At 35.2% G+C, this 25234-nt stretch overlaps 1 protein-coding gene and 2 long non-coding RNA genes across 4 annotated transcripts; 2 read left to right on the top strand and 1 right to left on the bottom strand.

The window, feature by feature from the left end:
* The first annotated feature begins 8097 nt into the window (after nt 1-8097).
* On the top strand, nt 8098-8611 carry LOC118487186. Its single transcript, XR_004880689.1, has 3 exons — nt 8098-8245; nt 8355-8472; nt 8582-8611. It is a non-coding gene; the product is annotated as an uncharacterized LOC118487186 (long non-coding RNA).
* Nucleotides 8612-11600: 2989 nt separating this feature from the next.
* On the top strand, nt 11601-13702 carry LOC110910184. Of its 2 annotated transcripts, XR_004880274.1 has the most exons (4): nt 11605-11691; nt 12130-12275; nt 12495-12650; nt 13257-13702. It is a non-coding gene; the product is annotated as an uncharacterized LOC110910184 (long non-coding RNA). The 2 variants fall into 2 exon arrangements; XR_002575925.2 differs by lacking the exon at nt 13257-13702 and having other exon boundaries at nt 11601-11691; nt 12495-13242.
* A 2736-nt stretch (nt 13703-16438) lies between these two features.
* LOC110914098 lies at nt 16439-18796 on the bottom strand. Its single transcript, XM_022158919.1, has 4 exons — nt 18460-18796; nt 18281-18344; nt 17849-18018; nt 16439-16545 (listed from the first exon to the last, which is right to left on the bottom strand). Exons 1-4 carry the CDS (start codon nt 18794-18796, stop codon nt 16439-16441), a joined length of 678 nt encoding a protein of 225 aa, XP_022014611.1.
* Between the last annotated feature and the right edge of the window lie 6438 nt (nt 18797-25234).

Here is a 25234-nt window from a genome sequence, read left to right as displayed (position 1 = left end):
TTATTTTAATTTTCAGCATTTAGTTAGTTTTTATTTTCTTAGTTTAAAAATCTTTTATAACTTCTTTTTGATTTGATTAGACGTTGAGGATAAACCGGTACTAAAAGCTCTTGTGTCCTTGGACGACCTCGGTATCTTACCAACACTATACTACGTCCACGATGGGTGCACTTGCCCATATGTGTGCTTAGTGTTAGTAAATATCGTGTTTTATAAATTTAAAACTTGGCTAAAAGTGTAAAAAGGGCTTAAATATACATCTAAATTATATCACACTTAACGCACATCAAGTTTTTGGCGCCGTTGTCGGGGACACAAGGATTTTAAGAAAGTTAGGAATCAACGGACTAATCATATTTTTATCTTTCTTTTTATTATTTTTAGGATTTTTCTTAATTTTTCAGCTTCTGCAGAGCTCAGCACGGGCCGTGCCCGCTGAACACGCCCTCGTGCTCAATCATTGGAACTGGCAATCCTGTTTTAAGTCAGACAGTAAGCTGAACACGGGGTCGTGCTCACTCAACACGCCCCCGTGCCCAAGATTCACTTACTGAAAACAGAACCGTTAGATCCCGGCGGTTGGTAATTTCTGACATAAACATGAGTGATAGTAATTCTTTTTACTTTCGGCACTCTTATGGTACGTGGTGTTAATTATGTGGAGGCGAACATAAAGAATTAAAATGTTACTTTCTAAATTATAGGCCCCACTACATAGACCCACCAATTCCTTATAGCCTTAAGAGGGGCGAAAGTAAAAATAAGCACTATCTCTCCCTCGAATGCCCCCAGCCAGATATTCTAGGGGAAATGCTCCTTGACGAGTTATTTCAACTAGAAAAGCTAATTCTAAATTGGTCAAAAGAACTTAGGGAGGATTTTATCGATCCGCCCCAAGACGATGACCATGAAGAAATGTTGGAACCGCATTCCGACAACCTCGTTGCTCCCAAAAATACCTTCATACCTAGCGAAGACTTGGACGATAGTCGTCCCTGTGCCGATTGTGCCGTGAAGGACTCTCCATCGACTTCGTTCGGTGCATACATAGACCTGAGCGATTCGGCATACACCTTCTTTAACGAGAGCCCGGGAAAGGGTTGGACTTGTCCACCTAGAATGAAAATAGGAATTACCCTCACCGACAACCTCTTGCGTTCTCGCCTTTGTCTAGGACAATTAAGGTATCTTAGGCACTTTGTGGTTGTTCCAACCAATCAAGAGCCACCCGATACTGGTAAGTTCCTTGAAAAAACTAGACAACTTCATAAAATAGTCCCTCGACACGGGGCCGTGTCCAGCCAACATACCCCCGTGTTCACCAAAAGATTCCCTTCTGATCAGTACGTCAGAATACGGACAAACTGTGTCAGAACTCCACCTGCACACGGGGCCGTGTCCAACGAAGACGGGGCCGTGTCCAGGATGCTGTCGTTTTCTATAAATGCAGCCAAGAATTCTGCACATTTGGACCAACTTGGGACAGAGATTTGAAGGAATCTTCTCTCAACTATCCTAGGTAAATCTAAAAGAAGGTTCCAACAACCCATCTTGTCCTTTCCTCTTCTAGCCATTTCCTTCTTCTCCATCTTTCTCCAAGAACTACCATTAAAAGTTTGAATTCTTCAAATTTTGTGGTAGGGATTAATGAGTTTTGTTCAAGGAATCTTGGTAAAAATATGTTATGTAACATTGTTTTAAGTTATTAATGTTTAAAAGGACCCCACAAGTTCAGAAAATAACTTAAAATTTCAAGTTTCCTTGCTTCAAAATTCTGCAGAAAGATGAACACAGGGTCGTGCTCAATGAGCACGGGGCCGTGTCCAGACACTGTTTCATCAAATAAACTATTTTTCAGTTTATTTTTCGTAGAATGTCAAGTGAAAACAGCGAAACATCTTCCGTGCATTCATCAAACAGCCGAAGAGGAAGAAGGCCCTCCGTTGAAGCTACGCTTGTGCACTATGTGATAGCATTAAGGGAGGCTCTCGACGAAATGACGTCGGTAGAGGAGGTCCTAATCGACCGTATTAACGATCTTACGGTGGGACTCGAAAGCAGCTTCCAAGAAATTAACCTCTTGCACCAGAGGTTAAATATTCTTGTAGCACCCCCGATGGAACCAGTCCTCCCAAAACAGGATTGGAACTTGGCACCCGGGATTAACAACCCTACCGGGTGGGAAGACTTTCCGGCGGAACCTCCCATGGAGCACCAACAAGAGATCCCGGTGGAAATCGAAACTCCTCAAACTGATGCCAATGAGCCTACTTTTCTCCTTCCAAGGGAGGTGGAGGGGTGGCTCGCCGACGTGTGAGGAAAGCCACACCCCAAAGATGGAGTTTTAAAAAGGCCTTGTCTAACCAAGATTAGTAGCTTCTTGGAAATTTTGCTAATTAGAATAAAGTATAGGCTAGAACTCCATGGTTTAGTATTTCCTTGTTTTCATATTTAGTTTAATGTACGGTCTCTCTATGGTTGCAATGAAATGATGGTTTTTAAAATTTGGATGGTTCATAATAAATAAAACATACTCATGGTGGTAAAGGATGAAAAGGGGAACGAGAAAAATGGCCCCATGCACAAGAACAAGGCAACCCGACATAAATTTCTCCATTATAGAAGGTTCAACAAGGGCCGTGTCCAACCAACACGGCCCCGTGCTGAACCCCTGCAGAAAAATGCCCAGTTCAGGTAACTGGACACGGGCCGTGTTCACCAGACACGCCCCCGTGTCCAGGCTTCTGTCTCTTTTCTTTAATTTTTGTTACTGGCACCTGAACACGGGGCCGTGTCCGGTCCCCACGGGGCCGTGTCCAGACTGCCAGTAACATAAATCTTTGCTTTTTAACACCACATTACACATCCAATCAACCTAAAAATTTATTTTTGTGACACATTGAGGACAATGTGTAATTTAAGTGTGGGGGGAAGCTAAGACTTTGAAATTTTGCAAGTCCTATTAACAAGCCTTACACAAAACTCTATTGGAACCGCTAATCACCCCAAATTTTTTTCAAAAACTTTTCGTTTTTTTTTACTTGTCTTGGTTTAATACGGGAATAACAAGTTCTAAAAAGGTTATATTTTTACAAATTTACAACCGATAGCGTCATGATAAAAAGAACCAACATAAGAAAATTATGAAACGGCATGACAAGCTTGGTTAAAATTCGATTATATATACTTCATCACATAAAAACCCATTCCCACAAAAGTGAGTTTTGAGCCTTTATTGAGCATACAAATTTACATCTTTAGACTAAATGCTCATTTTTCGTTTCTTGTGTGAATAGCCGCTTGGTTCTTACGACTCTAGAACTTGCCACGACGATTCATTCCCGGTCCTTACCAACTTAAACCCAAGTAAGTAAATGATGGAGGCATTAGGACTAACCATTTTTCTTTCTACACCATTATTTTTCAATTTTTTTACCACCTACCCAAAATCCCCCTAGTTAACCCCTTTGAGCCTAAACCTTTCATTTCTTTACCCTAAAACCTTTTCACCCACCAAAAACCTTTTTTTTTTCACCCTTTATTTTAGTAACAAGCTCGGTTTTTCGTGTGACTAAAAAAAAATGATGAAGTTAGAAATAAACAAACAAAGCTATTTAATAGCTTGTTTGGAGAAATACTTCGAAATAAAAAATCACTAAAACAAAGTGTTTTACGAAAACCGACGCTTTTTACGCTTTTTCGCCATTTTCTACTAACCCATTCACCCACCTTTAGCCCAAGCCTATACCCAAAAAGTCCTCTTGATATTTACAAAGGTAACAAGTTAAAAAGGAGGAGGATTGATTGCTTGGCAAGCTTATGGTAGGAATAAGTTCCACGCCGCTCTCGAGTGATTCACTAAAAATACACCTTCGGCCGAGTGTGGGTGATTTCTCCCGTGAGGTATGTGAACTTGTATATAAATAGAATTTTAAAAAAAAATGCATGTTATGCCCAAATTAGTAATTTCTCCTATGAAACGTTCTAAACAAATAATAACGAATAGGATTGTAAATAAATAAAAATAAAACCCAAAAAGATCTTGGATTCCCGACACTCTATGACAAGCCAAAAACCTTCTCTTCTACCCATTCCATTTGGGAGTGTGAGCCACATATTAAAGAGTTTTGCTTGAGGACAAGCAAAAATTTCAAGTGTGGGGGTATTTGATGTGTGTAAAATGCAACATATAAATTACATCAATTGAGGCATAAAACTAACCCTTTTTAAGTAATAATGTTGGAAAAAGAGTGTTTTGTCTTCCTTTTGTATTTTCAGGATAAAATGAGATTAAATTCACAAAAGAAGCAAAAAGACAGCTAAATCTAACATAAATACAAGAAAAGGAACAAAAGTGGATTGCCCGACCCCTCAACGGCATCTTCCCAAGCAGAAAAGAGAAGTCAGAAGACTGAACACGCCCCGTGCTTAGCCAGCACGGGGCCGTGCCCAAGAAGCAGCAGAAAAGACAAACCTATAGAAGCTTCTATTGCCCACCACGGGGCCGTGTCCAGTGAGCACGGGGGCGTGGCGAAAGTACAGCAGGAGCATTAATTGTAATTGCGAATTACAATTAATAAAGAGAGAGTGTCAGACAGGCACGGGGGCGTGTCCAGCGGACACGGGGCCGTGCCCAGCCTTCTGTCCAGCCTATAAATAGGAGTGCTTGGTTTCATTTCAACTCATCCCTTGGCACACCACCTCTCTCACACTTCATCCACCACTCACCACCATCACAACACCATCATCCACCACCATCATCCATTGTCCATCATAGAGTGTGTGAGTCGTCTCGGGATCCAAGATTGATCGTAAGAGTTCTTGACAATCAAGGCCATGTTTGCCTAAGTCTCTTACATCACTTGGTGAAGACAAGTGTTTAGTATAATACTTTTTATTTTTAATCTTTTGCACTTTTTATTTGGTTTTGTATTAATGACTTTAATAACTAGTTGCTTATGTTGAAGGTGATCTTTCCTCATCGTTTGTCCGTGGTGTCTTGTCATTATTTTACTGTCTATATAAAATAAAAGATTTTCACCATTCATATCTCCACGGTCTATATGGAGGTATATTGGCTACCTGGTCGGGGGTTAAGGGAACGGTTTGGTAAGGGTCTTGCCCTTGTTCAGCGTTTAGAGGTCCTGCAAGGGACCTGGGTCAAATTTAGTAGGATCTCCTTCAATGCCCATAGGTATTGGATGGCGGGGATCCAAACTCTTTGACCCCCTCATAAGTTAACTACTATTAATACTATAACCCGACTATTTAGGACTGTATCCCTGCTGACTCAGACTACTTAGCCGACGGTAACGTCACCGCCAAAAGCGGGGCCTACCATAATTTGCATTAATAACTTAATTCATTATCTTCCAATAATCCAACCCTTTAGGAATGTATCCTTGCTGACTCAAACTACTGGGTTGAGGGTAACGTCGCCTCCAAAAGAGGGGCCTACTACAATAACTAAGATAATCTCTTAAACAAGTGCAAAAGTGCGAAAATAATCGAAGGTTATACTAATACACGAGTCGGATCCAAGTGATTCATCTTGTCTATCTGTTTTTATTTTATTTTAATTTTCAGCATTTAGTTAGTTTTTATTTTCTTAGTTTAAAAATCTTTTATAACTTCTTTTTTATTTGATTAGACATCTAAATTATATCACACTTAACGCACATCAGTACTTTTCATTATTAATCGACAATTTCATTTTAAACTCGTTATGGGTTCAACATGATTAGTGGCTCGTTAATGGTTTGTCACACGCCTAGTAGATTTTTCCATGGGTGGTATTTTGGGGGGTGTGACATATGGGAGGATGGTCCTAGTCATAGTCCTCCCACCATTTTTATGTTTTTTTTTAATCTTCTATTTTTTTTAACATTTAACAAATAAACTAACACAATATTTTCATTAATATTTAAAAATATTACATAAACTTAAAAAAAACATAAACTTAAAAAAACATAAACTTAAAAAAAATAAACTTAAAAAAAACATAAACTTAAACAAATCCTAATATATTAAAATAAGCTACTAGTCTTCGTCTTCCATGTCGTCGGGTTAGTTTTGCGCGTTGTTCCAGATGTACTCAACCAAGTCCGCTTTTAGGTTATGATGTGTGTACTCGTTACGTAGAGCGAACATGTTCAAATCTTGTTGTTCCCCACTAACTGGAACAGAATTTCCAGAAGACGCGTTTTCGTCGTACTCGCATATCGCTCTACCTTCGTCTTCAATGATCATGTTATGAAGGATGATACAAGCGTACATAATGTTTCGTAACCGCTTTGGTGTAGCCGAACGTGCTGGATGTTCAATGATTTGCCATTTTTTTGTAGAACACCAAAAGCCCGTTCAATATCTTTTCTCGCACCCTCTTGATACTTCGCAAACTTTTTTCTTTTTTCGTATGTCGGGTGCGAAATAGTTTTAACGATTGTCGAGTACGTCGGGTATATTCCATCGGCAAGGTAGTAACCTCGCCTGTATTCCACCCCCCCAAACCGTAAAGCTTGTGTCTGGACCTGTACCCGCCACTACATCCTCAAATATCTGTGACTGGTATATGATGTTAAGGTCATTGAGCGAACCAGGTAGACCAAAAAAAGCATGCCAGATCCAGAGGTCCTGTGATGCAACAGCCTCTAGAATAATAGTCTGATGTCCATGATCTCCCCTAGTATACTGACCTTGCCAGGCAACTGGGCAGTTCTGCCACGGCCAGTGCATGCAATCAATGCTCCTGAGCATTCCTGGGAAACCATGTCTCTGTTCGTGTGCTTGATATAATTTTTGAACGTCGTTTGCGTTCGGTTTCCGCAGGTATCGCTTGCTATACAATTTGACAACCCATTGGCAAAACTTGTGCAAACATAGACGTGCGGTTCTATCAGACATCCTTATATACTCGTCTAATGCATCGGGTGCGTAACCGTATGCCAGTTGGCGAATGGCCGACGTACATTTTTGTAAATTACTGAAACCCCTTTGCCCCCTAGCGTCGTTTCGCAGTCTAAAAAACGGATCAGACTGGGCCATGTCGCCTGCAATACGTAAAATCAGTGGACGACTCATGCGGAAACGACGTCGAAAAATATCGGCTGGGTACACGGGTTCGTCGGCAAAATAATCGGCTACTAGTTTAATGTGGCCGGCTATAAATTTAAAACGAAACATAAATGAATTTAATTATAAAATACATTTTCAAATCTATATAAAACATAAGGAAAAAAAGTAAAATACCTTCTTGGCTCGGTTAAATTTTGCTCGTCTAGTTAGCCGTTGGGACGACGCTTCATCACCCGCCATGAAGACCTGAGCCGCGTTCATAATCATGTTGTGCATAATACCATCCTTTTTCCGAAGGTGATGAATACCACGTAGACGAAGACGATGAAGACATGGAAGAAATTGAAGAAATAGAAGAAGGTGAAGCAATGATAATTTCTGATAGAGAGATGGGGTGCTAGCGGATAAAAAATGGTATAAAAATAGATGAGTTTTTATAAAAAGGGAAGAGGGGTTATAAAATGTGAGAGAGATATGAGATTGTAGTGGGTGAAAAGTTGTGAAAAAAGGTGTAAAAGAGGTGAGTATTTATAAAAATGGAAGTGAATTGGGTGAATTTTTAAATTATAGCCGTTATTATAATTAATAATTCTGATTTGGAATTTTTTTAAACGGTCATCTTCAACTTGGGGTCCACTTATTTTTGTCTTCTTCTGCGCGTCGCCAACGTCCTCTTTGTGCCGGAGAGGACGGGGACGGAGGGGGCGGGCCGGTGTAGCAACCGGCGACAGACCAAGACGGTAGGGGGACGACCCCCATACCGTGTAGCCTAATGGGCAAAAGTGAAAAAATTAAGAATCTATATATATAATAAACAAAACCATTGGGGGACACTTGTCACCCTATGGTTAATGCCAAATAAGCTGACACATCAGCACACATGTGGCATAGCTAAAAATCAAGGAATGGACAAGCTTCTTTGGTACGTTTCATATACTCTCTCTCTCTCTCTCTCTCTCTCTCTCTCTCTCATTCTATCATTAATCATCGTTCCTTCTCATTCAAAACCCTAATCTCTCTCTCTCTATCTATCTCTGGCGAACACGACAATTCGATCAATAGGGTTTTCAAATCTTCCTCTCAAAGATGACTCACACATCATCGGTGAAGCAATTCTAAGCCAATCCATCTTCCTGAATGTCCTTAGGGTTTACAACTATTTCTCTCCAAGGTGATTTTATCTTGCATCGATCTGTTTCACCGATTTGATTTGATGTTTATCTTAGAATTATCTTCCTCTCCATCTTTTTTTTTGTTGAGAATATGGATTATTAAGTCAGATTTTCGATTACAATACAATGGATTTTGGGGATCAGTGATACCAGTAGGTCAATCAAGATTGGTTCCGCTTCGAACCCGACGACAGAGATGATCAGAGGTTTTCCGGTAATGGATTTGGTAATGATTTTCTAATTTTTATCTTTATGTTCATGTAATTTAAACATTGATGTTTTAAGGTTGTTTGGTTTTGTCGATTGTGTATATCAATTTTTTCTTTATTTAATAGTTTTCATCTATTTTTCTCATCCGATTTGGTTTAATTGCAGTTTTGTAGTCATTTTCGAACAGGTTAGTAACAGTCTTCAATTGCTATTCTTGATTGCTTAGTTTCTTTATTGTTTAATTTAATCGAACCTGTTCTTTACAATTCAAGGATTTGTGATTTTTAATGTGGATTTTTTATTATTGTAGATATTTGCAGTACTCGGTTAAGGAGATTGTACAAATCGTTGAAGTTCACCAATAGGCGTGGAAACTAAACTAGAAAATCCATTCCATCATCTACTGTTAGGATCATATTTATGGTTTTTTTTTTTAATTTGTTTTTTTCCTGTTTGCGTGTGTTGTGTAGATTGTGGATAGCCTTCATCTACGTTCTTGAATACCGAGGCACAGGCTTTTCGAATAGCATGGAAATTCATTCATGTGGCATATAGTAAGTTGTTTTTCAAATTGAAGTATTATTTATAAATTCCTATAAATTCTCTGTTTATAAAATTTCTTTAATATACTTAAAAAATAAAGGGTTAAATTTGATCATGTAATTTGAGATGCAGCAAATAAGGTCTCACTACTCGCTGCTGAATAAAGGTTAGACACTTTTTGGTCGCTTAAATTTTAATTGCTGGTTGTTTTCATAAATTTGATGAGTTTATGATGTTAGTGTGTTTAGGTGAGCAAATTCTTGAAGTTTCTAGGGCTGATATGGAACCCACTATCATGGGTTATGAGATTGGAAGTGGAGGATTAAGAACCAAGAACTCTACTTAAATTCAATACAAGTTAGTCAAATTTGATAAAGCAAGTAAGGTCTTTTTTTTTTTTTTACAAATCTCTGTCCATTTGCCATTGAAATAGTAACAGATAGCCGTATTGCAAAGGGGCCAAAAACAACTTAATTATGAATTTCAGAAAATAAATGAAAACATGTCTTAATATGTATTGAGGGTTCTCTATAGGAGAATTCATTCTTGATTAGTGCTCTGAAGTGTGAATATTTGTATGATGAAAAGGTAGACTTCAAAATGCAAAAATGATATTTATTCAACCCGCACAATACATGAGGTTCTTAAAGTTATAGTTTTTTATTATTTAATATATAAAATTATATTTACTCTAACACGTGTAATAAATGAGGTTTTTAAAAATATATTGTTTTTTTATTTAGTATATAAAATTACATTTATTCAACTCGTGTAATACATGGGGGTTTAATGAATCTTTCTCCTGCAGTTATTGCGGTGTATTCTGGGAGTAAGGCCTTCGAGTTTCTGGGTCTGTAAGATGTTGAAGATTTTTCATCTCCGGTATGAATCTTGATCAATTTTTTTCTATTAAACTGCATTATGGCCTTAGTTATATGAATCTTTTGTGTGACAATTGTTACTTACTTTATTTGGTCGGTCATCATGGTTATTCACTTTATTTGGTATAACTACATTTAACTTGGATAAGAATATAGATCTGAACATGCTGGATAATAATACCATCATACTAAATCTGTACCTGAGTATGGCACATCACATTTGATAATTACACTAGTAGTAGTGGTGGTGGTGGCGGCGGCGGCGGCGGCGGCGGGTCATGGGTGGCATGGCTTTTTTTTTAATGTTCGAATCAGCTTCGGCCAAAATAGTTTTTTTTATTATTGGGTCGAGTCAAGTTCGGGCAAAAAGGGTTGCTTTTAGTAACGTTCGAATCAGCTTCAGCCAAAAAAGTTGTTTTTAATATTGGGTGGAATCAAGTTCGGGAAAAAACAGTTGCTTTTAGTAATGTGTCGAATCATATTCAGGCCAAAAAGGTGGTCTCAGTAATGCGTAGAATCAGGTTTGGGCTAGAAAGTTTGTTTTTAGAAACGGGTCGAATCAAGTTCTGGCAAAAAAGTTTTTTAGTAATGGGTTCGAGTCTGTTTCGGGCAAAACAGTTGGTTTAGTAATGGGTCAAAACAGGTTGTATTTAACTTTATATGGTTTGTGAGAAAAAATATGTGCTTTTTTAACTTCCTTTACTTTTCATGGCAAAAAATGTTAAGGGTACCAATTGTACTTTTCAGAATATGCATCATACTGGTTGCTATGGGTGGCATGGTTTTTTTTAGCAATGTTCAAATCAGCTTCGACCAACATAGTTGTTTTTATTATTGGGTCGAGTCAAGTTCAGGCAAAAAGGGTTGCTTTTAGTAACGTTCGAATCAGCTTCGGCTAAAAAAGTTGTTTTTAATATTGGGTTGAATCAAGTTCGGGCAAAAACGGCTGCTTTTAGTATGTCGAATCAGATTCGGGCCAAAAAGGTGGTCTTTAGTAATGCGTAGAATCAGGTTTGGGCTAGAAAGTTTGTTTTTAATAACGGGTCGAATCAAGTTCTGGCAAAAAAGATTTTTAGTAATGGATTCGAGTCTGTTTCGGGCAAAACGGTTGGTTTAGTAATGGGTCAAAACAAGTTGTATTTAACTTTATACTGTTTGTGAGAAAAATATGTGCTTTTTTAACTTACTTTACTTTTCATCGCAAAAAATGTTAAGGGTAGCAATTGTACTTTTCAGAATATGCATTATACTGGTTGCTGTGGGTGGCATGGTTTTTTTAGTAATGTTCGAATCAGCTTCGGCCAACATAGTTGTTTTGAATGTTGGGTCGAGTCAAGTTCAGGAAAAAGGGTTGCTTTTAGTAACGTTCGAATTAGAATTAGCTTTGGCTAAAAAAAGTTGTTTTTAATATTGGGTTGAATCAAGTTCGGGCAAAACCGGTTGTTTTTAGTAATGTGTCGAATCAGATTCAGGCCAAAAAGGTGGTCTTTAGTAATGCGTAGAATCAGGTTCGGGCTAGAAAGTTTGTTTTAAGTAACGGGTCGAATCAAGTTCTGGCAAAAAAAAAGAATTTTAGTAATGGGTCGAGTTTGGTTTGGGCAAAACGGTTGGTTTAGTAATGGGTCAAAACAGGTTGTATTTAACTTTATACCGTTTGTGAGAAAAATATTTGTTTTTTTAATTCCTTTACTTTTCATGGCAGTCATAGCTACATGATCTCTTGAAGAAGGGCGATTATGGAGCACAGTAAATGCAAATTTGTCCGAGTTTAATGCCCGGATTGCCTGAATAGAAGAAACTTAGAAAATGAGGTACCCTGTATTATTAAAGCAAACAAAAAAATCAATTAGAAATTTGATCATATTTATAAAATTTGTAAAATTTTATAAAATTTGATCATATTTCAAGAAAAAATAACACCTTTAATCATATTTATAAAATTTCTTTAATATACTTAAAAAATAAAGAGCATTGTGGTTTGAGTCATGGCCACACCCTTAGAGTAGTGGTTTTAGATGGTGGATTAGAGGTGAGTGACATGACGCCTATGTGGAGGATCATGGTGGTCATGAGGGTCATGACCACACTCTTTAGCCTTATGTATTTGGTGAAAATGTGTTACTTTTAAATGAAGACAATTTGCAAGAATGTGTTTGATCAATTTCATATTCAAATTGCAATGAATAATATCGTCATACGTGTTATTAGCCTTCCATAATTTCAACTTTTAATTGTGATTTTTGTTGTAGCCATGTAATCTTAGGTTGTTGGCTGGAACTGTGATTGTCAAGGCATTTTGAAAGATAATAATGGGAGTTCAAAACAGGAGCTGAAGAATAATTTGACGACTTGGGTTGTTTGTTCCATTATAGTTATTCATAATTTTTATTATTCGGTAATTACCTTATTAGCTTTTTTTTACCAATTGAATCTTTTTCTGTTTTTTTGTTTTTTTTTTTTGCTAGCGTAGATCATTTATATTATATGCTATAAAAATAATACATGTTGTTTGTAATGTATGGTGTATTCAAGTATCAGTCATGCAATAGCTGTGTATATGGTTGTTGGCGACTTACTGTCGATGCCTTTCTAAGAACCAGTACTTTTTGTGTAGGCCACTCATCAAACATCTGCAAAGCCAAATCGTTGATAAAGTGGAAGTATTTCTTAAGATCATCAATGGAGAGAGGTTCATCAATGAGGCGCCTAAGGCGCTTGTGCTAAAAGCCGTATTAATTCCTACAACCATCAAACATATTTTATTGTACTTGTGTGTAGATTATTTTTTTCTTTTTTATCATTTTTTATTGTTTTCATAGCTTTAGCGGCATGTAAAAATTTTCCAGCATTTGAATAGTTTTCTGTTTTTTTTTTTCTTCCAATGTATCTATTTGTACACAACATTTCATTTCAAAGTAATATGATTTTGGTTGAATTCCGCATATTACGCGAGTATTAACCTAGTTATTTATGAATAGAATGGAGCAAAGGTTTCCATTCGGAAAAAAAAGTAAAAAAAGGGCATCACAACCAACAGAATCTTTATTTTGCCCTTTCCAACATTTAATAACTATCAATTAACTACAAATCTATTCCTCACTTTGTTTTCCACGAAGACAGGTATTGTATGTTTTTCATGAAAGCCGATATTTCACATAAAATAATGTGTGTATATGTGTGAAGTGCTCGAATCGATAAACATTTAAATGTTGTATAATTTATTTTTTTGGTATGAAAAAATACGTAATGTGCAAAATCTATAACCTTTTTTTATAGAGTTAACTGTCATTTTTGTATCTATGGTTTGGTGGAAAATGAAACTTCAGTCTAAAATTTTTTTTACAACACTTCCGTCCTCAACGTTTACTTTGTACAGTTGCCACAAGACGTATCGGATGAACTCGAAGATGATCCAACTAGCAGGAAGATTAAATGGGAGTAGGGAAGCTTAACGGAGCGCCAAACAAAGTTGAAGAGATTGTGCAATTTCATGTTGGTGATGTGGTGACGTGTATGCAGAAAGCATCTTTGTGCAATTAGTTGTTTTAACTTATTAAGAACTATTTGGGTGGTGGCAGTTGGTGGTGGCTTTTGGGAGCATGAGAGAGAGAGGGGAAGGGTCGGTGGTTTAAATTGTTTTATTTATTATTTTTAATTTGAGTAAATAGAGTATAATGATCAAAATACCATCATGTGGGGTACATTGGTCAGACTTACCGTTAAAAACAAACAGGGTTAGGGTCAAAGGACGTAACCTGCAAGGGTTTGCAAACACAAAGTACGTATTTCGTAGTTATTAAAGGTAAAAGACATGCTTTGCAATCCGATGCAATTATAAAGGATGATTTTTATAATTCACTTTATTTTATTCTACATTTACTATATATTTTTTACCAAATAAATTGTATTCATGAGCTTTAAAAAGAATACACAGCTTTGCTTATTTTCTATACACATTATGATATAAATTTTAACGAGAACGAATTGTAAAAGTAATTTTTTGTCTCGTAAGCGGCTTTAACATGTGCTTGGATCAACATTTCAGATTATAAGTAATCTAATTCTAATAAAAGAGTCATATTAATGCCACATGGCATTTTCTTATTCAATTCACTAATAATAGATATTTATATTTCATATGCATAAATATTTTAATGCATAACAATAACAATAATTACTTAGCATATGTCATAAGATTTGTTTAACTATTTAATATTTAGTATTTAAAAGTTTAATATTTCTTTAAGGACAATAGAGTTGTTTTAATTAAAAATTAATAATTAAAAAAACAAAAATAATAAATTATAATGATATAAAGTATAGTAATCACTAGAGATAAATAAAAATATCAAAATAATAATAATTTTTACTTTTTAAAAGAATATATATAATATTGAATTAATTTACCCATTTAATTAATATTAGTTAAGAATATAAATATAAATATATATATATATATATATATATATAAGGGAGGGTGGGGCACCAAGCGGCTTCGATGAACATTCCATAAAATGTCACCTGGCAATTCCTAATGTTTTTTTTTTGAACGGCTAACTGCTTTCCACGTGTAAACCCACCCTTTCGGAGCTATGTCCAAAGGCCGACTACTCGACCACCGCTATAAAGCGTAGCACACCCCAGATGCGCGGAAACCCCGCGGAATAGGTAAAACCACCCCCCCCCCCCCGACTCGAACCCGGGTAAAACCCCGGACCAAGCCCTCACCGAGATGTGTACAACCACTGAGCTGCGATGGAAGACACCAATTCCTAATGTAATTGAGCTTTTAAAATACAAGTTAATTCGATCATTAAGCTTTTTAAATTTAATATGAATTCTAATTCTAATAAAAGAGTCATATTAATACCACATGACATTTTCTCATTCAATTCACTAATAATATATATTTATATTTCATATGAATAAATATTATAGTGCATAATAATAATTATATCTTTAGCTATTTCATATTTATTAATTTAAAAGTTTAATAATTCTTTAAGGAACAATTGCTATGTAAGGTTGGTTTGTTTCTAAAAAAATAGTTTTTATGCATGACCAATAATATGTGGCATTGTCCAAAGTAAAAAGTAGAGATGACCTTAAGCTATTGATATTTGCTGAGGATAGTTAAATACAAGCAAAACTACAAATGTCGTGTATAAAGAAGTGTTTAGAAATTTATAAATGTAATGTGTATCTTGATTTTACATTGTTTGATTTAATAAGAATAATTCATTTATGTAAATTGGATTACATATTATAAAATTGCATTATTTTTATCTTCAAATCCGTGTAGTACGCGGGTCTATAAACTAGTTGTTTAGAATATAATCAATATTCTTTGTTTAAAAAATAATTAACAAAAATACATTAAAAAAGGTTCGCTCGCCTCTCATCCATGAATAAATTATTACATATGTTTAGTGAGTGTGAGGAGGGTCTCCTTCTCTCTACGTGACAATACATTTTTCTCCTCTCACGAGATTATTACATATGGCCTAAAAGGACTACGTATGTTGAGTAAGATATGATATGGTGTATGAAGAGTAACAGACAGTTAACAAAAAAAAACTATAACACTGATTATTTGGAAATATGCAACTTAATTGCAATGTGCTAAGGACATCTACAACATAAGTTTATGGAATGTGGCCTAAGGGGGCATGGAGACATTAACATGGAGGAGTGAGGGAGGAGAGAGAGACGACCAAAGACGGGTAACAGAGGATATGTGAGGAAGAGAGGAGTTGGTTGTGAGAGAGAAGGGGTTGGGAGGTCTTTGGAAGGTTTTAGCTTCATCGATGTTTTCGAATAACTGCTACTTTGTTACATGAAGGTTCGTGTCTTCTTGTAACATATTTAGATTGCTTTGGTAGATATACGTTTTTAGAGTGAAGTAAATGAATGGTTCTTGTGGTTTACCAAAATTTTGTATTTGGTCTCTAGCTTTTAAAAAAAAATATGAATGGTTCTTGTGGTTTCCACTTTGTAACACATTTAGTCGCTAGCCAACAAAACTAAAGGTTTCAGCAGGTCCAAGTTAAGGAATAAATGAGTTACAAAGAGCAAAACATAGGGGCCATTCATGCACTTTTGGCAAAGTTTGCCTTATATTATAGTTGTACAATGCTTCAAGTCAAGGCTCCCTTCCACTCGTTGCCAAAAGCCTTTGAGGACTTAGGTAGTGTTTGGTATACAGAAATGAGAGGCGGAATTGAATGGATCATTACGAGAGAATCAGGAAAAGGGTGTTTGGTTGGTCAATGGAATGGAATCACTCATTCCAAAAGACATTACATTCTCTCAAAATCATTCCATCCACCACCCATGTTTTTTTTTCATTCCATCCGCCCTTGCATCATTCATCAACAACACCGCAACCCACCACCTTCGCCACAAGCCACCACCACCACCCACCACCGACGCCACCCACAATCTGCCACCGCCTCCGTCGCCACCCCGACAGCCCCCGCCGCCACCACCAACCGCCGCCCACCGCCGCCGCCGCCCACCGCCACCTCCGCCGACACCCACCGCCACCTCCGCCGCCACTCACCACCAATGGCCGCCATCACCACCGCTCGTCGTCGCCACCGCACTACCACTCGCCCTCATCACCACCACCCATCGCCACCGCCACCCACCACCCACCACCGTCACTTATAACCAACCACAATGGTAATTCATTACATTTACACATGGTAACCAAACAAGACGTCCATTCCATTACCCTATACCAAACAGACCCTTAATACGTTATAATGTGCAAACCAACTAAAATCATTCATCTACTTTTAGAAAGCTAGGAATCAAATTCAACATTTTGATAAAGCACAAAAAGCATCCATGTAATTTTCCCTTTCTTTTATTTCATTATATAGCTAATTTTTTTGGACTATGAAGGCTAGTTTCAATTTAAAGGTTGTTGAATATAAGTTGATATTAGAGTTCATATAATCCAAACATAGGATTTTACTAGTTTATTTTTTATGACTCACTTTTGGTTTTGGTTTACTTGAACACATGCTTTTATATATACTGATTTTGTCTGGTATATTTATTTATTTTTCTTCTAAATTTGAGTTTGTTTGAAAATATCGTTTTTAATTGATTTTAATAAAAGTTTTTTTTTTTGCGTGTTTTGACTTTGCTTTTTTACTAGCTTGTGACAATTAAAAAAACAATTATAATGTTTTTTCAGAGATATATCAGGTACAACTTCTTTGATATTAATAGCTGAAATAAATAATCAGAAAATAAGCGATTTTATATTAAGAAAAGGAAAAAAAGTACAAAAGTGTAATTGTCATGGGTCACTTTCCTGGACAGGATGAAAGGCTTGTTGAAGTTATTCATAGATGAAGTAAATTTACCCAACTAACTCCGGAAGTCTCATCTCAAACATTCAAAGGACGACTCAACTTAATGATTTTTGCAGTAGTTATCAATTATTTAAAATGTTTTTAATCATAAAAGGTATGATGATTAAACATTTACAACAAGAACAACCATACTCAGTATAATCTCACAAATAACTTGAAGCTATTTGTAGGGTTTGGGAATGGTGGACGCAAACAAGTTTTACCACTATCTATGTAGATAGAGAGATTGCTTCTAGTAAGACCCCTAACTCCAAAGCAATATCCAAATATAAGAGTAAAATAAAAACAAATAAAGGCCTGTAGCTATTACTCACAACAAACCAAAAGGTATCAAGTAGTATAATGCATGACTCACACCATACAAATGCACACAAAATATGATACCATGCTAAGGCCATCAAAAATAATTGAAAAGCTAAGCTCTTAAGGCAAGAAACCAAAGCAAAATTATGTCATCGTTTTAAAAGTCTTTAACCTTTATCCTACATCTCTAAGGACTCCTATCCTCAACTATGTCTTCAGAGAGATATAAGTCTAGCAGATCCACCCTAATGCGCTCTTCAAGTCAGTTTTGGCATACCTCTACTCTTCCTCCCTTCCACAGGAAGAGCTTCCATGGCTCTAACTATTGGAGTCATTTGTTTTCTCCTAACATGCCTAAACCATCTCAAACTTCCCTCCTTCATCTTATCTAATATACTAGCCACCCCGAATCTTTTCCTAAAGACATCATTTCTTATCCTATCCAACCTAGTATGACCACACATCAATATAAGCATTCTTATCTGTGTTGCCTCCAACTTATGCGCTTGTGGTTCTTGATGGCCCAAGAATCTGTTCCATATAATATAGCAAGTCTAATTGGGACCCTAAAAAATGTCTCCTTTAATTTAGTTGGGAACCTCTTGTCGCACAATTCACAGTGGCAGTTCTCCACCTACACCATCTAGCCCGGTCACGATGGGCTACATCATCTAACTATCCATCCTTTTGTATAAACGATCCTAAATACTTGAATATAGTAGTTTGTTGAACCCTTTGGCCCTTAAGAGTGATCTGAGTGTCCTCGTCATCGTCTGCACCAGTGAAATCACAGTGAAGGTACTCAGTCTTAGAGTGACTAATCCTTAGACCTCTTCACTCTAAAGTTGCTCGCCAATCCTCTAACCTCGCATTCAGCCTCCTGTTTACTCTCCACAACTAACACAATATCATCCACAAAAACCAAGCACCATGGAACTCTTTCTTGAATCGACTTTGACAACTTATCTAGGACAACCACAAAAAGAAACAGGCTTAACGCGGACCCTTGATGGAGTCCTACCTCTATATGGAAGAAATCAGTATCCTCTACTGGTGCACGAACGCTAGTAACCGACCTAGCATACATATCCCTAATTATGTCTGTAGATTTTCCTGAAACTCCTCCTACCCTCGAACTTCGGTTTATATGGCACATTGTCGTATATCTTTCAAAATTAGTGAACACCATATGAAGATCTCGCTTCTTCTTCCTGTACTTTTCCATAAATCTCCTTAGAATATGATGATTAAACATTTGAAATTGTTAAATAAAGTTTGCACTAACAATAAATAAATTATCTGTAAATGAAGACTAAAGGTCCTACTATAATATTTTGAAAGTGTGGTTAACCATGAGAAATTTCCAAATTTAGTCATGTTTGGTATTTTATGATGGTATTGCTACTTAGCACTAACAAAATTACAAATAGTTGTTAAATTGATATAACTTGACCATTAGAGTAGCAAACACCCTTGTCTCGAACTAGCATCCTTGGCACCCAAATTTGAAACTTCATTCTTAGGCCGAGTGAACACTGACAGATCTGGTGATAGAGCCTTGGAACGAGATATTTAAACATTGCCAAGCAATTATGCCAAAGGTAGAGTTCCTTGCATGACTTCCGTGTTTCGTTTGATTCTTTCATACTTTGAGGTACCGGTCACTAGAGAAAACACTTGCTTTTGAAAGTACGGTTCATTTCACAATAGTCTAGTTCTCTCCAAATTTTATTGACCGCAATCGAGTGGAGCAACCTTTGACGTATATCACTTAATTTTCACAGCATAGCACAAATTGGCAAGAGTCTTGAACATATTTGAACCCAAAAGTGTGACGGAAGAGTACCCCTTTTTAGGCTTCTTTTCTTCTTGTATCAATCAGTGGGGGCGACCCCCTTCTACGTTTTTGGCTTCTTTTCTTCTTATATCAATTAGTGGGGGTGACAGAGAAGAAAATGTATGTTTTATTTAAAAGTAAATTTTAATACTTTTAAGGAATGTTAAAAATAAGGATTAAGTCATGGTTAAGAGTTAAATTAATAACCTTTTAAAGTACGTAACAATAACACATGTAACATGTGTAACTTAGAAGTAAATTCACCTAATGTTGTTAATAAATCTAATGGTAAGTTTTTCTGTCACTATCGTAATAGTACTAATGGAAATGACATAGGTGTCCCCTTGTCACATATATATTAATGTTTAGTGCCGTAAATATGGATTCTGAAAGCTGAAAGTCTAATGAAGGAGGGGTAGGCCCTAGTAGAATGGAGGTGGGGAGTTCTTGTTGGGTCACATCCTATTCATGGAATCTTAATATTAATGCACATCATCTACAATTGTACAAGTGGGTAATGCACAAGTGAGTTTGTAAGTACCCTGCGGATTTTACACAAATCTATTACTCTCCTACAAATCAACATTTTCCCTTTATATAGGAGACCTTCAACAATCACAACTCCATTGGTCCAATCACTTGTCTTTCTTCTAGTTTTCATTAGAATGGTAACCACTTGTTTTCTTCATAGAATCTTGGTTTCTTTCTCCTTTTGGCAACTCTCATCTTTCTTGAAATCTTTAAACAATTGTTTTGGTTTTTATTTAAGAAAACCCTTTTTATAAGATGTTCATTCATGTAAATATGACCGATTTACAAAAGAAATTTAAAAAAAAACAAATATGATACTTTCAATAGTCTAAATCCCCTAAGAGTTTTGGAGTTGCATTTGTTTTTGTTCATGCCTTTTGTTTTGTGAGGTGTAATGAGGGGTCAAATTGAGGGTGATGAAATGGTATCGTTTTTCATCTAAAATCTTGCATGTGGGAATGAGGTTTATATGGTATAGCCAAGGATGACTTGCCGGAGACTTATATCTTTACGTATTGGTAGGTTGATCGGCAAGCCATTTTTTCGGCTAAACCGTTGCCTTGTTTTCTCATGCTAGGTTTCTGATGATACTTGTTGGTTTAGGATGATAATGTCTCGTTGGTAATAATATGCCTTTCTATTTTTCAATTTATACATACAATACCATGTAACACACAAACAATGTTAAAATCCCACCAAATAACATATACATAGGGTGAGAAAACCACAAAGTTACGAGATAATAAAGAAAACTACTATCAACCGATATTTTTTTAAAACTTTTTTAATCTTCTTCTAACTTTTTTTTAATAAAAGGTTAGTATTGTGTGTGTGTTTTTATATACGTGAGTGTGTGTTGCTTGTGAGGTACATATGTGGCTCGTGAAGGTATATATATTTAGCTCATAATATATATATATATATATAGCTCGCGACTCACGAGGTACATATAGTTTTTTTTCCGCAAATATCAGTAATATATAGAAAATATGAATAAGTAAAAAAAAAAATTGAATGGTTGATGGTGGATTTCTCGATTTTCTCATAAGTATATGGTTTTTACATGATCCCCTCTCTCTATACATTTGTTGGCCATATCTTATTTGATTACAGTAACTCTAAGACCATGTGTAGTGGGGTATTATGGGGCATTATAGGGTAAAAAAACGCCCCCTTCACCATTACATAGGGCATTATAGGGCATTATAGGGGAAAAAAATGCTTTGGCGTTTTAATGAAAACGCCTAATATCAATATTGGAAGGTTTGAATGAGTTTGACTAGCCAATGAGAAAATACTATGTTTTTTTTTTTTTTTTTGTTTAATGATTGGTAGGGGCATTATAGGGCATTATGCCCACTACACCACTTTTGCTATAATGCCCAAATGTGACTAGGATGCCACATGTCAGATAATGCCGCATGGTAGAAGCATTATAAATTGTTACCACTACACATGGTCTAATAAGCCATTACTTTTTTTTCACATAAGTAATACATTCATTTCTTAGCACTTTCTTAAATTTTTTTTCTTCCGTGTGATTGTATACACACGTGTATCTTGTGGTTGAAAGGTTCTTAAGATAATTTTTACGATTTTAGTGTTAGTTTGGATCCTTATGATCCTTATCATTATTCTCTTTTATTTTTTTCTTATAGATTTTTTTTTTATTTTGGCTTTTTACAAAGAATAAAAAGTTGTTTAACAAAAGCCATAAAATCCTGGCTTTTTAAATGGATTTTGACTTTTTAATTATAAAATTACTAGGTTAGAACCCCGTGTATTACACGGGTTGAATAATTGCAATTTTATATATCAAATAATAAAAAAATATATCTTTAAAAATCTCGTTTATTACACGGGTTGAATAAATGTAATTTTATATACCAAATAATAAATAAAACAACATATATTTAAAAATGTCGTTTATTATATTGGTTGAATAAATGTAATTTTATATATTAAATAATAAAAAAAGTTATATATTTAAGAACCCCTTGTATTGTATGGGTTGAGTAAATTTAATTTTATATATTAAATAATAAAAAAGTTACATTTTTAAGAACCTCGTCGAGCTAAGGAGCGAGACTAAGTTCGACCGTTAGGGAGACTAAAGCGGGAGGCTGTGTTATACGGGTTGAACACATGTAATTTTATATACCAAACAATAAAAAGTTATATCTTTATAAATCCTATGTATTATATGCATTGAATAAATCTAATTTTATATACTACATAATAAAAAAAGTTATATTTTTAAAACCCCGAGTATTACACGAGTTGCATAAATGTAATTTTGTATAGTAAAAAATAAAAATGTTATATCTTTAAAAAACCTCGTTTATTACACGGGTTGAATGAATCTAATAAAAATTTATATCTTAAAAAGCTAACGGATATACTCGATATACGATGGATGGGGTGATTGTGGTGATTGTTCTTATAAATGTCATGTAAACATAGTGATTACCGTATTTGAATTGAGAATTGAACAAGAAAATATAAGTATAGAACCAATAAACACCTTTTAAACATTTTTTAAATATGTTCTACCCTTAACTATTTTAGTTTAATAAAATAAATAAATCATTTAAATTAACTGAGTTAGGGCTAAAGGACATACTTAAAAATTTATATCTTAAAAAAACTAACGGATATACTCGATATACGATGGATGGGGTGATTGTGGTGATTGTTCTTATAAATGTCACGTAAACATAGTGATTATCGTACTTGAGTTGAGAATTGAACACGAAAATATAAGTATAAAACCAATAAACACCTTTTAAACATTTTTTAAATAGGTTCTACCCTTACCTATTTTAGTTTAATAAAATAAATAAATCATTTAAATTAACTGAGTTAGGGCTAAAGAACATACTTGCAAGGGTTTGCAAACATCGAGTACGTTTTTTATAATTATTGAAGACAAAAGACATAGTTTGCAATAAGTGACAAACATAAAGGACGATTTTTGTAATTTACTTTATTTTAAAATATTATATATATTATCTCCTATATGAGTTGTTTAAATTTATAATAAATTTAATTGTATAATTATCTTTTATTTGATATTAATTATCTATAAAAATAGATGACTTCAATGAATGACACGTGTCCAAAACTTGGTTTCTTTTATTATAGTAGATAGACTAGTCTATTCCTCTCTTTTAAAGTAGTAACTTAACATGAAAGCTTACTATATTCTTTTTTGTAATGTTACTTTTCTCGTCACAAAAGCTAAACCAAACATTATTTAAAAAACATCTTTTGAAAAAGTTATAAGTTAATAAGCATTTTTGACAAAAAAAAAAAAACATTTTTGGAGTTAAATAAGCAATCACAAACACCCTCAAAGAAAATCTTATCTAATACTACGAGGAGATAGACGCATCACCAGAAGTGAAACTGGGGGAAGATGGGTGTTAGGGTTATTCACCTTCCGACAGTAAGTACAAGCTCAATTGTTCAATTGGATTGAAAACACGTCGAAGTGGAAGGCTATTGACCAGGGCAAATGGTGCGAAAATCCCAACCGATACTTTGAGTAACTGTCTTCATTCCCTTTGCTTTTCATACATTGGTTCCCTTACTCCTGAAGCTGTTGGTTTTCTGGACAATGTGCAAAGGTCGTGAACAACAATTTCTTGACGCCAAGGACCCTATGTTTTGTTTTCAGCAGAATGGGATTTGCTATTCAAAAGAAGATTATGGCACAACTTGTTCCATGTTTACCTACCATTCCTTTGTAATTTCGGAGGAAACAATTAGCTTATTGTTTAGTTTGTTTGAATAAGGTGATGTAAATAATGTATCTGTGTACCTGCTGATTATTATATATATTAAATTACAACATTAGCTCCAATAAATAAATTTATTTACTTTTTGTTTTAGTTACCAAAACTTTTTCTTTTCTCAATTTAACCACATAAAATCCAAACATTTTTTATTTTATTTTTATAAACCAAAAAGAAAATATAAATAATTATAAATTTTATACTCACATAATTTTTTTGCATGTTTTTATTAGATATGTTAAATAATTTGTGTTTTATTTATTCTATAATTCTTTTAGTTTTAGAATAGCTAAAGTTTTATCTGGTTCTTTTTATTTAATTTATAAATCAATTGTAATAAACTTGGATAGGCCATGGCTTTACTCGAGTTTAATTCATGACGTAACTTTTTCGTGATTGGAGAATATACCGTCGCATGTGTTTCTATCTACATCTCAATAGTTTTACTCGAGTTTAATTTATGACGTAACTTTTTTGGGATTTGCCAATATACCGTCACATGTATTTTACTTGAGTTTAATTTACAACGAAACGTACCGCCCCAATGCACAGGGTATTTTACTAGTTATTTTTAATATATTCTAGTTGTTCAGAAATAATAGTTCAGAATTTTAGATTAAGTAGAAGTACAACCCGTCGCGATGCGGCGGGAGCTGGATTTATATTTCTAGTCAGCCGACATTAAGACACGTAAATTGTTCTTAAAAATGCGTTCAAATGCTCATATGAATGACTCTCTGGCACCACTTTAAAATCTGGCTTATATGGTAAAGTTGCAACTTGAAATTCTCTCTCATGCCAGTTGAAAGATCAACAAAACAATAATAAATATACCTTTAAATTGAAAGGAAAATAAAGATTATCAACTGTGGTCTAGTAGACCCGTCTGCCCGGCTTTTAAACTTCCATTCACCACCGTCCCCGTGCTTCCCACGTGGGCCCATTTTGTCAAACGTGAATAAAACATACCTAAAAACCCAAATCTCTTAATCCTTCTAGGTTGCAAATTAATTAGTAGACAAATATCCTAAACGTATAATTCATATTTTTCCTCCATATTCAAAACTCTTTCCTAATCTACTAACTAACTACCAATTATCCCTATTTACTCAGCAATATGATGTTATTAACATCAACAACAATCCGTATTAAGACTTGTAAACAGAATTGAACTTCCTTTGAAATGGGTTTGACCGTTAGAACTTCAAATAGGTTTAAATTTTAGAACCTGAATTGGAATTGACTGTTAGAACTTCAATTGGGATTGAACTTTGCAATTGCAATTGAGTTTTAGTAGCAGAACATGAACTGCCCTCAATATCACATGTTTTGACCAGTAATTCTGGTCAAACAGGTCAAGCAATGCCTAGCAAAGTGTAAGATCCGTGTTCAAATAATAAGGTTTAAAACTTGAAATGGGTGTTACTTTTAGAACTAGAATGGTGTTTGACCTTCACAACTTCAAGTGATTTTTACTTTCAGAAGTTTAACTGCCTTC

Source organism: Helianthus annuus, chromosome 15 (genome assembly GCF_002127325.2).
Source record: "Helianthus annuus cultivar XRQ/B chromosome 15, HanXRQr2.0-SUNRISE, whole genome shotgun sequence".
Classification (NCBI taxonomy): Eukaryota; Viridiplantae; Streptophyta; class Magnoliopsida; order Asterales; family Asteraceae; genus Helianthus; species Helianthus annuus.
Note: the sequence above shows the minus strand (reverse complement) of the source record. Positions and strands in the feature narration are given on the sequence as shown.